The sequence below is a fragment of the Eubalaena glacialis genome, chromosome 2, assembly GCF_028564815.1.
Source record: "Eubalaena glacialis isolate mEubGla1 chromosome 2, mEubGla1.1.hap2.+ XY, whole genome shotgun sequence".
Taxonomy (NCBI): Eukaryota; Metazoa; Chordata; class Mammalia; order Artiodactyla; family Balaenidae; genus Eubalaena; species Eubalaena glacialis.
This window is the reverse complement of record NC_083717.1, coordinates 110,351,528-110,369,703: the sequence shown is the minus strand read 5'-3', so window position 1 is coordinate 110,369,703 and position 18,176 is coordinate 110,351,528. Positions and strand designations below refer to the sequence as shown.

The 18,176-nt window shown below is 35.1% G+C and overlaps 1 protein-coding gene across 1 annotated transcript in view; it reads left to right on the top strand.

Moving 5' to 3' along the window:
• The window catches only part of KNL1 (kinetochore scaffold 1), a 63,496-nt gene that overhangs the window by 753 nt on the left and 44,567 nt on the right, over positions 1-18,176 (top strand). The window contains exons 2-5 of the mRNA XM_061182244.1: positions 5,929-5,982; positions 7,092-7,131; positions 8,815-8,880; positions 12,805-12,866. Of these exons, the coding sequence (XP_061038227.1) occupies positions 5,948-5,982; positions 7,092-7,131; positions 8,815-8,880; positions 12,805-12,866 (203 nt within the window). The 5' untranslated portion in view covers positions 5,929-5,947. The remainder of the gene's footprint in view (positions 1-5,928; positions 5,983-7,091; positions 7,132-8,814; positions 8,881-12,804; positions 12,867-18,176) is intronic.

The following is an 18,176-nucleotide window of genomic DNA, read 5'->3' as shown; positions in this document are numbered from 1 at the left end:
TCCCGCATCTAGAGTTTACAGTCCAGAACGGGAAAGAATTAATATACAAAAATAACTATAAAACAGGACAATGTAAAGGATTATAGGACATTCTAAAGGAATATGGGAGCATAGAAAAGCTTATTTGATGCTTTTTGGCAATGGAGACTAAAGGAGGCTTCTTGGAGAAAGTGGTATTTTTGGTGGAACTTGAAGGGAAGAATGATTTATAGAGATGAGTTAATGTAAGATTTTGCTAATTAAAGTTTGGGTTCAAAGCAGTATAATTCTTCTTGACTATGTGAATGGCTCAGAATGTTTACAAGATGACAAATAGATGTAAACTGAGTAAAAATATTTGGAGTGGTAGTATTAATGATGTGTTTGATGCTAAGTAAGAGATGGTAGAAGATACTCTAGATATTGTTAGTAGGACAGTGCTGTCCAATAAAACTTTCAGTGTTAATGGTAATGTTTTATTTCTGCACTGTCTAACGCGGTACTCATTAGTCCCATGTGACGAAGACCTGCAATGTGGCTATTGTAACAAGAACTATATTGTAAATTTTATTTCATTTTAATTAATTTAAATTTTAATTAATTAAAATTTAAATGATATAGACTCTAGACCTGTTCTGTATTGGACAGCACAGATCTAGAGTCTATACCATTGGACATTATGAAATATATTAACTCTAGATAGTGGTGAAGTAAATGAAGGAGTGGACAAATAGCTAGATAGTAGATTTTCAGGTTTTGCAGGCTCCATGGTCTACATGATCTCTGTCACATTTCTTCTTTCTATGCTTTTTTTTTTGTTCTCTGTAACTGATTTAAAATGTAAAAAACTACTGTTAAAGGCCCATTTGGCCCAGCAGCTGTAGTTTGTGGACCTCTGGATTATTCAGACTAGTAGTTCCCAAATTTTCTTGGCTCATGGTGCCCCTAGGACAAAAGAAATACCTAACAGTTCTATCAATATTTATTAAGTGCTTAGGTCCAAACAATTTTAGAAGTTGTTGTTAAATGATTCTAGCTGCTTAGTAGCCATTTAAAAAAAATAATATACATAAATTGAAGTAAAAGATAATATTTTAATTTTATTCATAAATAGTTACAATTATTTACTAATTGGATATGTGTGCCTGTTGAATATTGCACACCTTTTAGATTTTGGAATCAGATTGGATACTGCCACCCTCATTTCCAGTACCACATTGATCAAAAGTACTTGCTTTATATCACAGCAACTGCCAAAAATCCAGTTTTGCAATAATATGTTATCAAAACTAATGTAATGTGAATGGGTACTATTTTGAGCTGACAGTGATGGATAGATGTTGAGAATTGTTGTTTCTCTCAAAAATTCAAAATATCCCAGAGCACCTTTGTGAGTAAGCTGTAGCACCCCTACCTGTGTGCCAGGTGCACAGTTTTGGAACCAATCAATAATCAATTAATGTGACAGTGATCAAAAGTTCAACCATAATAGCATTTTACACATGAAGCTTAATGTGAGAATCTGGAGTCTCCTATTTCTGTTGGAAGTGGAACTTACAGATATGTACTGAATAGAATATTTTTAAAAGAGGACATCAGTAAGCTTTGAATCTTATTACTTAAGTGCCAGCTGGTCTGCAGGTTAGACAAGAATGATGCACAATGACTGTTTCAAACAATGAAGATGTTTAGGTGATCCTGATTTGATAGTATTTACTATTTTTAATCTGTGAATTTTTAATTTATCACTGAATTTGAAAATAGTTCCAAAAGAAGAAAAAAATGCAAGACATAGATCATGAAGGCAACTTTAAAGAATTGTTTCTTTTTTTTTTTTTTTAATTTTATTTATTTATTTATTTTTGGCTGTGTTGGGTTTTCGTTTCTGTGCGTGGGCTTTCTCTAGTTGTGGCGAGCGGGGGCCACTCTTCATCGCTGTGCGCGGGCCTCTCACTGTCGCAGCCTCTCGTTGCGGAGCACAAGCTCCAGATGCACAGGCTCAGTAGTTGTGGCTCACGGACCTAGTTGCTCCGCGGCATGTGGGATCTTCCCAGACCAGGGCTCGAACCCGTGTTCCCTGCATTGGCAGGCAGATTCTCAACCACTGCGCCACCAGGGAAGCCCAAAGAATTGTTTCTTAATTAGTCATTCAGCAAATATTTATAGCTCGTATTATTTACAAAGCACTGTGCTAGATTCTCAGAATATAACAGTGAACATAAGAGACACCAGCCCTATTCTCATGGAGTTTACTGTTGGGGCAAGGGTATGTTGATGCAAATAATCAATAATCAATCTATAATAAGAATAGAAGAGAGTTTTATTTTAGCCAAACTGAGGACTATACCCTGGGAGACAACCTCTCAGATAGCTCTGAGGAACTGTTCTGGAGAAGCATGATTTTCAGCACAGTTTTATATTTTGTCAGAACAAAGAACATCAGACATGACAAGGGTACTTTCCTTCAGAGTTTCCAAAAAAGACAGATTAGTAAGTACACAGCAAGTCAGTATGGCCTGGGAGCCTGGGTAGCGAGCCTTATCATCAAAGGAGTACTAGCACTGAGGTCCCGGAAAGGGAGGCATTTATCTCTATCTTCAAAACAGACATTCTTTACTTCTGGACAGTATACCCTTTTCTTTAATGGTTAAAGCAGATGTACAATGTATGTTTGATAAGCCATAACACGGGCTGTTTTAATTAGAATAAAGTTCAAGCCAAATCATGTATAATCCAGAATGGCTTCCCCATACTTCAGTATGTGAAAATTTCTTCCATCAGGTAGTTTGGGAAGATAAAAGGAATAATTAATTTACATAGTGGACTTTTAAATTACAGGTGTGGTAATGCCACAAAGGAGACATACACAGTCTACAAAGAGTACTTTTCTTGGCTTCTTGCCAAGAGAGAATAGCAAATATAAATTTAATGACGGGAAAAAGCTTTGTGTGTGCAGCAATAAAAATGCCAGTGTGGTTAGCATAGAGAGTGAGGAAGACAGTGGTATGAGATGAAGTCTGAAGTCTAAGAGTCAAGTAGGACCCAAATCTTGTAGAGCTTTGTAGGTCCTGGTAAAGAGTTTATTCTCAGTACAGTGGGAAGCTTTTAAAGGGTTTTACGTAAGGGAATGTCTTAAATGTGATTTATGTTTAAGAAGATAACTGCCTACTATGTGGAGAAAGTATTTTAGGGGGATAAGAGTGAAAGTAGGGAGACCAGTGAGGTAGAAATTGCAATATTCTACTTGAGAGATGATGGCACCTTGAATTATGGTGGTGGCACTGAAGATAGAAGTGAATGAATTTGTGATATATATTGGAAACAGAACCACTAAGACTTGATGATAGATTGAATAGAAGTGGAAATAGCTGTCGTACTTGTTTGATCTCAGGAAAAGTTTTCAGTTTCACCATTAAGTTGATGTTTGCTATTAGTTTTTTAAATAGATACTGTTTGTTAGGTTAAGGAATTTACCTTGTATTCCTGGTTTGCTAAATTTTTTTTTAACATGAAAGGATGTTAAAAGTCAGCAAACTTTTATCTGTTGAAATGATCTTAGGATTTTTCCCTTTTAATCTGTTAGTATAGTAAATTGTAAAATTGATTTTCTAATGTTAAACCAATATTGCATTTCTGGAATATAACCAACATGACCATGATATATTGTCCTTTTCACAACCTTTCCACAAATTGCTGGCTCTTTTTTTGCTATTCTTTTTAGGATTTTTATATTTATTGTAGTGAAATTAGCATGTAATCTTTCCTTTATTGTACTGTATTTTTCTGGGTATGGGGTGTCTGTGTGTGTATATGAGATGGAGGTAGTTGCGGGTAAGAGAGCTTTTTTTTGTTTGCTTTGGGTCTTCATTGCTGCTCATGGGCTTTCTCTAGTTGTGGAGAACGGGAGCTGCTGTTCGTTGCAGTGTGTGGACTTCTCATTGCGGTGGCTTCTCTTGTTGCGGAGCACAGGCTCTAGGTGCACAGGATTCAGTAATTGCAGCATGCGGGCTCTAGGGCGCACCGGCTTTAGGAGTTGTGGTGCTCGGGCTCAGTAGTTGTGGCTCGAGGGCTCTAGAGCGCAGGCTCAGAAGTTGTGGCATACGGGCTTAGTTGTTCCGCGGCATATGGGATCTTCCTGGACCAGGGCTCGAACCCATGTCCGCTGCATTGGCAGGCGGATTCTTAACCACTGCGCCACCAGGGAAGTCCCAAGAGAGCTTTCTTTAGATACAAAATAATTAACTTAAAGTGGTGAAGGTGGTTGCTTTTGGGAAAGAGGATAGTATGTAATAGCTTAAATTTTTAAATTAAAAATATTATTTTAAGTAGATATAGGTGTTATCTGTGAACAGGAGGTAAGTGAAACCAGAAGAATGGATAAGCAGACTGAGAAAGTGATGGAGGACAAAAGGAGAGGGTCAGAGATCAAATCCTAGAAGATGCCCATCACCTTATATCTATATTAACAGCTAATTAAATAAATCAATACTGAAAAATAAGCAGACTTTTACTTCAGGTTCAAGTTCATTATGAAGTATTGTTCTTTAATTTGACTTTTGTTATATATGATGAAAGCATGTAAAATAAGATATCTTTTAAGTACCTGTTTTTTTGTTGTTTTGGTTTTTTACTTATTGCTAAAAGTGTAAGAACATTGATTCTGAAAGTTTGTGTATGTGGTATTTTTTTTTTTCTAAGTAAGTATTTTAGTCTTTTTATCTATCTGTCTATTTATTTTTGGCGGTGGTGGGTCTTTGTTGCGGTGCGTGGGCTTCACATTGCGGTGGCTTCTCTTGTTGCGGAGCACAGGCTCTAGGCTCATGGGCTCCAGCAGTTGTGGCACATGGGCTCAGTAGTTGTGGCTCGCGGGCTCTAGAGCGCAGGCTCAGTAGTTGTGGTGCACGCTTAGTTGCTCCATGGCATGTGGGATTTTCCCGGACCAGAGCTCGAACCCGTGTCTCCTGCCTTGGCAGGCGGATTCTTAACCACTGTGCCACCAGGGAAGTCCATATGTATGTGGTATTAATTTAGTATTGTGGTAGAAATGCTAATATTGTTGAGTCAGAATCTCTAGCTAGTCTGTTTTTTGAAATCTACAATGGAATTTTTTCTTACCCAGGAATAAAGTTCTAAGGTTAAAATGCATAAAGTGAAAATATAGGTATGGATAGGTAGGAGATAAGACCAATTAAAGAAACTTCAGGTTATGCTTCTTATTGCACACTCTTTCCAAGACAAATACTCATTGAGTGAGATTGTAAACATAATCAACTACACTGTTTAAAATGTTTTACCCCCAATTATTTATTTATTTATTTATTTATTTATTTATTTTGGCTGCCCGGGTCTTTGTTGCAGCATACAGACTTCTTAGTTGCAGAAGGATGAGAGATCTAGTTCCCCAACCAGAGATCGAACCTGGGCCCCCTGCATTGGGAGTCCAGAGTCTTACCCACTGGACCACCAGGGAAGCCCCTAAAATGTTATTTTTATGTCTTAAATTTTTTTTTGCTGGAGTACTTAAAGTTAAATTTTCATAAGATAAATATGCATTTATGCAAATCCACTTTATGCAAATATCTGTATTTTGATAGCTGATTGACTATATTTTGAGATTGAATTATTATATAATCCATAAACTCATATAAACTAGGACAAATTTTTATTTGAACCATTAACATCCATATCATTCCAATTAGAGTTAGTCACTGATTTCCTCTTGAATATGAGAATTTTCCAGGATTGGGAATTATAAGAGAGTAGTTTAAAATCCTCAAAATTTCTCATGTTTCATAGCCCCATAGTGAAGTTTTTCCTTTTTTTTTTTTTTTGGCCCTCCCACAGAAAGTAATCCTGAAATTACAACTCTGCTCTGCTCTTAATCTCTTCACAGATTACAACTTCTCTTCCTTTTTTCTCACCTTTTCTCATTTTGTGTATTTGTTACAGAAACGGTTTTTCTTCGAAAATGGATGGGATGTCTTCAGAGGCTAATGAAGAAAAGTGAGTTTGGGAAATGCAGCTAAAAATGTTCAACTCTTTATCAGGGAAAGATACTTTTCCAATTAGTAAGACATGTTTATAACTTCTGAAATGTTTTTGCAGTCTGTTCCAGGGAAAAGAAGTAAATGTTACAAAGTCACAGCACTCCCTGCCGTATCTTTATATAAACTCATCTAGAGTCAAAACTGAGAGGGACTTTAGAGACCACTTCCTATCTCTTCAATTTAAGGATGAGAAAATTGAGGCCCAAGGAAATGAAATGATTTGTCCGAAGTTGGCGTCACAAACTAGTGGCAGTTTACAGCCTACAGGCATATATATATATGACAAAGAAAAAATTGTCTAAACAATAAACAATGTTTTTTAATTTTTGAATTAGTTGCCAAAATTTCAAGATTTCATACAACAATTAGATTTTCAGCTTTTCCTGAAAAATCAAGTGGTGCAACACTGGGCTCATATTCTTGTTTGGCAACAACTAACATGAGCGGAGTACATAATAGCTGTGATGATCAAACCAGGCAGGAAGGAACTCCCCTTTATAGTCTCAATACCACCTATTTTTCTTGCATCTGCTAAGTTATCTGTTTGGCCACCATAGCCAGTTGAATATTCAAAACCTGGTCTAAAAATCACACTGTAGTAAAACCAGAACTAGAATCTCTTGATTTACGGTCCATTTATCTTTTTTTTTTTTTGGCTGCACTGCGGCTTGCAGGATCTTAGTTCCCTGACCAAGGATTGAACCACGGCTATGGCAGTGAAAGCACTGAGTCCTAACCACTGGACCGCCAGGGAATTCCCTTTCTTTCTTTTTTTTTTTTTTTCTTTTGGTCCATTTATCTTATAATTGTGCTTATATCAATATGGTAAATTATGTTTTACTGATTGTTTTTCAAGAGATAGTCTTATGGTATACCATATGTATTTTAAAACACTGACTTTCTAAATACTGAATTTAAGACTTGTAATATAAATTTTATTAAGTGAAAGTGACGCCAAGTGTTAAGTGATGACCAATTTAAAAGCATGTAAGGGATGTTATAATGATGGGTTTTAGAAATTCAGTCTTTTACCGCTGTGTATGTAATTTTTTTTTCCTCTTTCAGTGACAATGTAGAGAGACCTGTTAGAAGACGACATTCCTCAGTAAGAAACACCTATTTGAGCTAATAATTGTTACCTTTTATTGAATGATGACTACATACCACAGTAATTTTGAATGACACCATCCCAACCCGCTGGCTTCTATTGCTCTCTGGATAGACTCAAATATTTAACCTGATTACACAATTCTGTAAATATACTAAAATTCCTATTTTATGGGTTTCATGGTAATTTAATACATCTATGCTATGTAAATTATACTTTAATAAAGCTGTTTAAAAAATATATTTAAACGTGTACAAAGCTGTAGCAAGACACACAATAATCCAACTCAAACCGATTTAAGCACAAAATTTATTGGGTTATGAAATTGAAAAAATCCAAAGATAGGGATGATGTTAGGCACAATTTAACCAATCAGGTGTTCCAACAGTAGCACCAGAGGTTGTAGGGTACTTTCACTGTAAGCATCTTTGCCACAAACACTTTTGCCACATAACTAATTGGCAGAAGTGCAATTTAGCTGTAAAGGTTAAATAACTAATTGATAGTTTGATTTCATTTCTTCATTGATGCAGTACTCTCATTTTTATATTACATAAATCTTAGATACGCCAAGGTCTCCAAGGCAGAGTTGAACCCATTTCTCCCATAGAATTTTAGAACATCTGTCAACAGACATATGACATAATGCCAAGAGCAAACAACAGTGTGGAAGGGTTTTATAATGCAATACAAAGCTCAGTTACAAATATGTATCCTAGTATTTGGAAACTGATAACCTGTCTAATGAAGGAAGAAATTTTAATGAAAAAGAAAAAGCGCGATGTCAAATGAAGAGAACGAATCAATAAACAAAAAAATGTATAAAATACTATGAGCAAAAGACAGAAGGCAAATGCTTAGGTACAACCCACAAAATAAAATCAGTTATTTGCTCAGTATTGCCATGAATCTACACACATTTTAAATGTATTCAAGTATTTCATATCTTGCAATAAAGTCTTTAACTTTCTTATTCATTTTTCATGTTTCATTATGTCTTCTTTAATGTCCCTCTTTTATCTTTTATACCAAAATTGCCTTACGGCCAGTTAGTTATGCAGCAAAAATGTTTGCAGCAAAGATGTCTGTGGCAAATATGCTTATGGTGAAAGTACTGGACACGATCACCAGTACTAGGATTTCATTTTTTATACTCTGATCACTTTATCTGGGTAATCTCCATTATCAGAACGGCTCTTCCTCTGTGATTACTATAGTACATCTAGCTCTCCCAACTTCCAGGTTCAAGTCCTACATAAAAAATAGTGTCTATTTCCTCAGGATAAAAAAAAAAAAGAATACTCAGGATTGAATCATGTTGGCTTGATTATCTTGATATGGGTCAAGTCCTCATTACCAAACCAGTCACTATTGACAAAAGAATATCATGTGCAGATTGTTCTCAGCCAGGGCTACCTGTTGAACCCTGGAGTTGGAGTAGAGCTTTACCCAGACCACATGGGATGAGAGTAAGCAAAATAATTGGGGAATGTGGGCAAGGAGAAGGGAATAGATGCTGAATATTTACAGCAGCCACAAAGTATACCACTGAGCAATATGAATTTGAGGAGTTTTAGAGGTTTTTACAGGAATTTTAGCATCTCTACCTTTCTGCTCATGGTATAACTTGAAGTGATTATTAATAGACATTGCAGATTTTCTTGAATAATTCTGTTCTAGATTTTGAAACCCCCAAGGAGTCCTCTTCAGGACCTCAGAGGTGGGAATGGGAATGAAACTGTTCAGGTAAGTCTCTGATACAAATGCTTTATAGATGACTGTTTTCAGTGATATTTTTAATAGTTAGAAACTTTATTAGCTATATGAAGGGAGAATGTCATAAATGATTCTCAGTTGAATATGTACAAGTAAGCATCCCATGGCCTTAAGGTTAAAATCCAAACACTTGAGCAAGCTGGCACTCTTGATTTTTAACCCCTGTTTGCTTTTCCAGACTTCTTTCTTGCCACTCTCATACATGTATCTCACCATTCAGAACTGTTTACCATTCCCCAAACAGACATGAACTGTCAACCTGCAGGTATTTACATGTGATGTTACCTCTGTCTAGATGGCTAGTCCCTCATTTTTCCTTTATCTGCCAATATTTTATTAAAAATTTGTTTTTCAAACACACTGAAAAGTAGAAAGAATTTTAGGGTGAATGTTCATATAGTCATTACCTAGATTCTATAATTAATATTTTATCATACTTGGTTTATCATATATTTATAGTCCTCTTTTTTAAAAATTAATTTATTTATTTATTAATTTTGGCTGCGTTGGGTCTTCGTTGCTGCACACGGGCTTTCTCTAGTTGCGGCGAGTGGGGGCTACTTTTCATTGCGGTGTGCAGACTTCTCATTGCGGTGGCTTCTTTTGTTGCGGAGCATGGGCTCTAGGCACATGGGCTTCAGTAGTTGTGGCTCACGGGCTTAGTTGCTCCGCGGCATGTGGAATCTTCCCAGACCAGCGCTCGAACCTGTGTCCTCTGCATTGGCAGGCAGATTCTTAACCACTGCGCCACCAGGGAAGCCCTGTAGTCCTGTTTATCTGGTAATTCCTATTTGTTTTCAAGACTCAGTTTTGGTATCATTTCTCTCAGAAAATCATCCCTTAATATCTTCTATTGTAATTGTTTACTAACGTCCATTCTAAATTGAGAACTCTCTGAGGTCGGGACTTCGTTATGTGTTTTTTAATATATTATGCCTGGTATATAGTTCACTTTCAGTACATTTTGTTGATTGATGAAATGTGTATAGTTTTGGAGACCATATAATTCTGAGTGCTTACGCTACTTCTGCCTCTCTTATCTTTCTATTTCTCAAATACATCAAGCCTTTCCCTGCCTCAGGGCCTTTGCACATGCTCTGCCTAGAATGTTTTCCCTCTGCCCAACTCTTCGTCTGACTACTAACTTATCCTTCAGGTCTCAACTTAAATGTACTTCCTCAAAGAAATCTTCCATGATTATCAAGCTAAATTATTTTTTTATATACAGTGTTTATTCACACCACTCATTACACTTTGAATTTTATATTTGTGTGGATTTTTTGTTTTAATCTGTTTCACCATTAATCCCCATTAGAGTAAGGACTGTATTGTTTCCTTTACCAGTCTTTTTCCATCACTCAGCATGGGATTTGGTATGTGTGGTGTTTTTTAATTTAATGAATGTTTGAATGAGTAAATGACAGATTCATAGACTCATAGAGCTTTAAAACCAACAGGACCTCAATACTAATCTTGAATCTAGTTCCTTCATTATATAGATGAGAAATATGAGGTCCAGAGAGGTTAAATGTTTTGTCTAAGCCCACACAGTTAGTGGCAAACTTCAAATTGGAGCTCTAATCTCCTAATTTCTAACTCAGTGCTCTTTCCAATATACCACACAAATTTCAGGAGTTTTTAGTAAGAAATATAGTAGTATTTACTATGTCCATATTATTGTCATTATTAAGCTCAAAGCTGCCTGTTGTGTCTGCCAAAGATCTTAACAGAGAGGATGATTCTTTGTTATAACAAAACTTGTCCTCAGTTATCCAGAATTAGCACAGTTAAAATTCTCTATGGATTTCATTTGTTTTTGTCTTTTGCTTTTTGTGTTCGGTATCTACGTGAGTAAAAATGTTTGCTGTTGTTAAGGAAGATGAGGGAAAATAAAAGTAAATTATGATGAAAAGATGCTCAGCATCACTAATCATTAGATAAATGCAAATCAAAACCACAGTAAGATATCAACTCATACCCATTAGGATGGCTACTATTAAAAAAAAAAAACAAAATAGAAAATAGCAAGTGTTGGCTAGGATGTGGAGTAATTGGAACCCTTGTGCACTGTTGGTGGGAATGTAAATGGTGCAGCTGCTGTAAAATATAGTGGTTCCTCCAAAAATTAAAATAGAATTACCATATGATCCAGCAATTCCACTTCTGGGTGTATACCCAAAAGAATTGAAAGCAGGGTCTTGAAGATATGTATACCACTGTTCATAGCAGTGATATTCACAGTAACCAAAAGGTGGAAGCAACCCAGAGTCCATTGACAGATGAATGGATAAACAAAATGTGGTGTCTATGGAATATTATTCAGCCTTAAAAAAAGAAGGAAGATGCAAGAGGGAGGAGATATGGGGATATATGTATATGTATAGCTGATTCACTTTGTTATAAAGCAGAAACTAACACACCATTGTAAAGCAATTATACTGCAATAAAGATGTTAAAAAAAAAAAAAGAAGGAAATACTGATACATACTACAACATGGATGAACCTTGAGGACATTATGTTAAGTGAAATAAACCAGTCACAAAAAGACAAATACTTTATAAATTACACTTATGAAGTACCTACAGTAGTCATATTCATAGAGACAGAAAGTAAAATTGTGGTTGTGGGCAGGTTGGCGGGGGAAAGGAGGAGTTGTTTAATGGATATACAATTTCAGTTTTGCAAGATGAAAAGATTTCTGGAGATTTGTTGCACGACCATATAGAGGTACTTAACATTACTGAAGTGTACACTTAAAAACAGTTAAGGACTTCCCTGGTGGCGCAGTGGTTGGGAATCCACCTGCCAATGCAGGGGACGCCAGTTCGAGCGCTGGTTCGGGAAGATCCCACATGCCGCAGAGCAGCTAAGCCCGTGAGCCACAACTACTGAGCCCGCGTGCCACAACTACTGAAGCCCACCCGCCTAGAGCCCATGTTCCGCAACAGGAGAAGCCACCGCAATGAGAAGCCCGCGCACTGCAACGAAATAAATAAATTAATTTAAAAAAAACAGTTAAGATGCTTCAGTATGTTATGCTAAGTAAAATAGTCACAGAAGGACAAATACTACATGATTCCACTTATATGAGCTGTCTAAAATAGTCAAACTCATGGAAGCAGAGAAGAGAACAGTGGTTGCCAGGGACAGAGAGGAGGGGGAAATGGGGAGTTGCTAATCAACAGGTATAAAGTTTCAGTTATGCAAGATGAATTCTAGAGATCCGCTGTACAACATTGTCACTATGGTTAACAGTATTGTATCGTACACTTAATCTGTTAAGAGGTTAGATTAAGTGTTCTTACCACAATAAAATTTAAAAAAATTTTTTTTTAATTTTTTAATTTAATTTTATTTTTTTTTTATGTAGCAGTTCTTATTAGTTATCCATTTTATACATATTAATGTATATATGTCAATCCTAATCTCCCAATTCATCACACCACCACCCCCAAAAATTAAAATTCTTACAAGTGGTTAGGATGGTAAATTTTATGTGAATTGTATTTTACCGCAATTAAAAAAATTTTTTTAATCTTAAAAATAGTATAGTAGGGTTACCATAATAGGCAACATATCACTTGTTTTGTTCCCAGTCTTTCTTCTACTTAATTGCAAAATAACCATTCATTTAAAGGAGAGAGAAAAGGTAAGGGATAGTAATCACCTTCCTTAAATATGTTGTTTGTGTCAGTATGCTTATTTTTCACATTGAAAATCATATTCATGTTAAGTGCTTCTATATTGGAATTTTTTGGAGAATCAGATTAATTATCAAAATTAATGATATCACATTAATTCAGAATAAGAACTGGTCTCTGTCTATCGTAATCCTGGAGACCTAATTCACAGTGGTTTCATTAAAAATCATACCATATATTCTCTGTCCTTAGGAATCCAATGCTTTGAGAAATAAGAAAAACTCTCGTCGAGTCAGCTTTGCAGATACTATAAAGTAAGTTGAAAAGAAAAATAATTAAAATGTTACAGGTAATACTTTTTGTGTGTCACACCAAATATGTTGGTACTAACTGATTGGGATAATTTGTGTTTCAATTAGAGAAGCTTTAGAAAATTGTTATTTAAAAGGCTGTTATGCTTAAAAGAGAAACATTGAAAGCATCCCCTCTACAGTCCAGAACAAAACAACTGTGTCTTACGGCTGCTATTTAACACTGTATTGGAGGTGCTAACCAACAAAAAAAAACTAGAGAAGGAAAATGGAGTTATAAAAATTGGAAAGATAGGGATAAATCTGTCACCTTTGCAGATTAAATAATTGAATATTAGGAAAATCCAAGAATATCAATTGAAATACCTCTATAAACAGTAAGTAGCAGGATACAAAATTAATATTTAGAAATTAATATATTTCCTATATAAAAATAATAACCAGATAGAAGATAAATGTCCTTTTTTCCATTATATTTGGTTGCTGTAAATTTAATAATAAAAGAATATAAATTGTACAGGGATTTCCCTGGTGGTCCAGTGGTTAGGACTCCGCACTTCCACTGCAGGGGACACAAGTTCGATCCCTGGTCGGGGAACTAAGATCCCAGATGCCCCGCGGCATGGCCAAAAAAAAAAAGAAAGAAAGAATTGTGCAAATGAAGACAAGTTCCTGAATAAAAAGATTTAACATCATAAAGATATCACTTCTTCCAAAGTTATTAATTTAATGTAATTCTTATATGTAATGTTTTTATGATGATTTTCTTGATGCTGAGCAGTATATTTGTATTTCCTCATTGAAGAGTTGTTTAATTGAGAATTTTCACATTCATATCTAGGTGGTAAAGACATCTTGTGGTCATTAATTTTCAGTTATATTGTAGTGAGAGAATGCTAATTTGTATTATTTTGATTTTTATTGAAATTTTCTGTGTGGTCTTGTATATGATCAATTTCTGTGAATGATCCATCCACTTGAACAGAAGATACATTTTGTACTTTAGGGTGTAGAATTTGATATATATCAATTATATCCATTTTATACATGTTATTTGGGTCTTCTGTAATTTTATATAATTTTAGTCACTTTAATCTGCATGAATTATGAGAGAGGTAAATTAGTCTCTAACTGACAGTGCATCCCACTCTATCCAGTAGTTTTTCTTTATGAATGTTTATTCTATGTTTATTGGTGCATAGTCATCATTGCTATATCTTCATTTGGGATTGCACTTTCTAGCATTATGAAATATTCATCTTTGCTTTGTTTATTGCTTTTTGACCCAAATTCTACCTAGACTGATGTTAAGATTTCTGTCTTTGTTATATTTTTGTTTTCATTTTTGTGGTATACCTTTGTGTAATGTTTGACCATGTATGAGCAATGGTAAAGTTAGTCTATTTCCTCTCTCCCAACCCAATTTTACTTAATAATATACTTTTGTACTATTAAAAATATGCTTAAACTTCAATTAAAACTTCATTGTATTATATGATATCCTTTGGCATTTATAATGGATGAGGTTATTGGCCTACTTCTTCCTCTTATTTTCTCCCCCTCATTCCCTACGCATCTTTTTTGAAAATTTTATTTATTTATTATTTATTTTGGCCGCGCTGGGTCTTCGTTGCAGCGCGTGGGCTTCTCTTGTTGCAGTGTGCAGGCTCTAGAGCGCATGGGCTCAGTAGTTGTGATGTGCGGCTCTTGTTGGGGCACACAGGCTTAGTTGCAGTATGTGGGATCTTAGTTCCCTGACCAGGGATTGAACCTGGTCCCCCTGCATTGGGAGCACGGAGTCTTAACCACTGGACTACCAGGGAAGTTCTTCCCCCCCCCCACCCCCCACCTTTTTTTTAAGTTGTATTATATCTCTTTCTCCTTTTCTCTCACTCTCTTATCTCTCTCTCTCTCTCTCTGGGTATTTGACATTAGGTCATCTGTCACACTTGTGTCTTAGTTGTATTATATATATTTAAATGTTCACATCAGTTCTGTTACTATAGTTGCCCTAATTATCTCTTGGTTGACCAAAGCTTTTTCTCTTATGTTTTCCCAAGAAGGGCTCATTGAAGCAATACTCCCTGAGTTCTTGGGCGCTCAGAACTGTTAGTCATAGCCTTTATACTTGAAGATTTAGCTGGATATAAAATCTTCAGTTCACATTTTCTTTTTTTCACTTTGAATATGTTTTGTTTTGTTTTTGTTTTTGTTTTTTATCAAACACCAAAGTCACTGAGGGTTTTTGTTTGTTTGTTTATTTTTTATACAGCAGGTTCTTATTAGTTATCTATTTTATACATATTAGTGTATGTATGTCAATCCCAGTCTTACAATTCATCCCACCGCCACCCCACATTTTCTTTAAGGAACTTGTTAATGTGATTCTGTTATCTTCTGGCATTGAATGTTTCTATGAACAAGTCAGAGGAGAGCATGATTTTTCCCCCTCATAAACAGCTAGATCTTTTTGACAGGCTACCTAACAGATTTTTTTTTTCCTTTATCGTTGAAGTTTATTGACTTTACTTGGATACGTCTTTATTTTGACTGTTTTGGGTCTTGAATCTTGAATTAACCTTTAAATATCTTTTTCTATTTCATTATTTAAATTTCGTTAGGGACTCAATAATTTAGAAACACAAATTATGTTTAAATTTTTTGCTTTTCTTCTGTATTATATTCTCTCTTAAGTCCTTTTATTTTCTTTTACTTTGTTCAGTTAAAACTTTTTTCTATGTCCTTTACCATATTTTCCAAGATACTTATTCACCCTTATGTCTCTTCCAGTTTTGCCTTCATTCTGTGATGATTATATTTTTTATTCTGCTTCTTTCATGAGTTTCATCTATTTGTGTGTCATTTCCTGTTTTCTTACCATCTTTTCCTTGAGTTCTTGTATTTCTGCTTTCATTTCTGTCTTTCATAGAGATGATTGCTTTGTTATGTTTTTTAAGTCCATAGCAAACTGTATGCATACAATTTTCATTTTCTCTGGGACAACATTTTTCTGAGTGTTTTTCTTATGTTAATAAGTTATGTTATGCTTTGCTTTCTTTTAATCTTACAGTGTCCTTATGGATTGTATACTTTTTACTCATCATTGAATGGGTTGGGTTTTCCTGAACCACCTATTTTCAAGACATTTCTGTGGAGGGAGAGGGGATGTAATGGTGTTCCAGGGTAGCTGTCTTTTTGTAAACAGGCTCTCCTTTTAGCTATCATAAAGATAGCTTGTCTACTTAATATCACCTTCTTCAAATTTTATTTTCTGTATAATTCAGACTTCTTTAACTTGGCCTATTGTGAGGTGAGCTCCTAGATCAATTTAACCTTGAATTTAAACATTTTAGGATGAGGCTTGATTGTTTCTTGTCCAGAAATCTTCCTAGGAAAGTCCTGGGCTTTGATCTGCATTGTTTCCCATTCCTCATTTGTTCCTCTCTCTCCTCCGAATTCTTTATCTTAACAGACCTTTAGGATCAGACAGATTAAAGAAATTCAATTCTGTATTTGCCATATAAAACATGATTTTGCATTAGGATAAGTTTATAGTTGCCCAGGATTTCAGTTGTGGGGCTACTGGGAACATGTTTTCTTTCTTCTTTTCCTTAGAGGAGTAGTAAGTAGATGTTGGTAAGGGGTGAAGAAGGGGGTTCCCACTTAGCGGCATCTTTCTGTTACTGAATAGTTCCAAACAGTAGGTACCTTCTGAAATATAAATTCATTGTTGTCGATTGATAGTAATTTTAATTGTTTTATACTTCTTTTCTATCCATCTTTTATCCATAAATCAATTAACGTCTTCCTGGATAAACATGAGTTGTCAATATTTCATATGTATTGAATTCTGGGAGTGAGGGGTGGGAAAGACATAGTAAGATTTGGTATTATCAGGGAAGACTAGCTGTTGCCTGCCAGTAGACTTCCCTAGGTGGTATATTCCTTGGTGACGTTGCTACTGTCTTCCTAGATCTTGCCCTTGGCTTTGCAGGCTCCGTATTGTTTTTTTCTGTACCAAAAATGGTTCTGTCTCTTAGAGATGGACTTCTACTAAACATATTCACTAGAGATTTGTGTATAAATAAGAATGCTACCACTAAATATATCATGAGAACCGAATCAAGTGAATCAGAACCCTTATTTGAGTAGATCAATACATTCCTTATAGGCATTCTGCCTAAGAAAGTAAATTATAGTGTAAATATGGCTTGCTGATCATGGAATCTGAACTATTAGTTATTTGAATGATTCAGAATGTTTAATGGCACCAGGCTAATGAATCCATGTCCACAGTAGGTACGTACACACCTATTGCAAGCCTTGAATGATTCTGTCTGTATACTCCCAGTATACTCCTTGAATAGGTGTGGCCAAGGTTTGATTTAATAACTCATTTTCTCTCCTTTGTTTCAGACTGACTTTTCCTTCACATGCTGTTTTTTTGTTTTTTTTGGCTACGCCACTTGGCTTGTGGATCTTAGCTCCCTGACCTGGGATTGAACCCAGGCTACTTGGTGAAAGCACTGAGTCCTAACCACTGGACTGCCAGGGAATTTCCTTACATGTTTTCTTTAGGAATAGTAATGTTAATGTAAAAATAACTATTTTAAATTTTCTGTTAAGCATTTGATTGTTCCTTGTGCTGTGTTAGATATTTTTGTATAAATTACCTTTTTTCTTTTGAGTTACTACTTTGGGATTATAGTCCCCAAAGTAGAATTGCCAGACTTAAAAGAAGAAATGGTTACATAGTCATTATTACATTTTTGTTATTGGTTTTAGTACCTCTAGTAATGTACCTTTTTTTTCGTAAGGCACTGTAAAGATTAGATTTTAACACTTAATTTTAGCTGATTTGATTGATTTTATTGTTATTTTAGTTATTTTAATTTGTACTTTATTTTTCATTACTATTTTTTCTATATTTTGTTCATTTATGCTTTTTTTTCCTTCTCATTTTGAAACGTTTCATTTTTTATTTCCTTGTCTACCTAGATGATATTGAAGAAAATATTTTAAAGTTTTTGTGTGGTTAAACCCTTTAAATTTTGTGTTATTAAAGCATGTGTCTTTCTTGGTTCATAAGTAATTTTTGCAACAGATTGTACCTTTGAAAGCTTTCCTTGTATCACAGACACTATATAGGTTGAAAAAAAAAATGAGAGAGCAAGGAACAACCATAGTTAAGATAAATATACAGAAAGTTAAATATGGAGGAAAGAATTATTTTGCCCTTTCAGTTAGGTGTCTCCATATGTTTGCTAAATATGTTTTATTAATTATATATATTTACAACTTACTCTTTGTCTA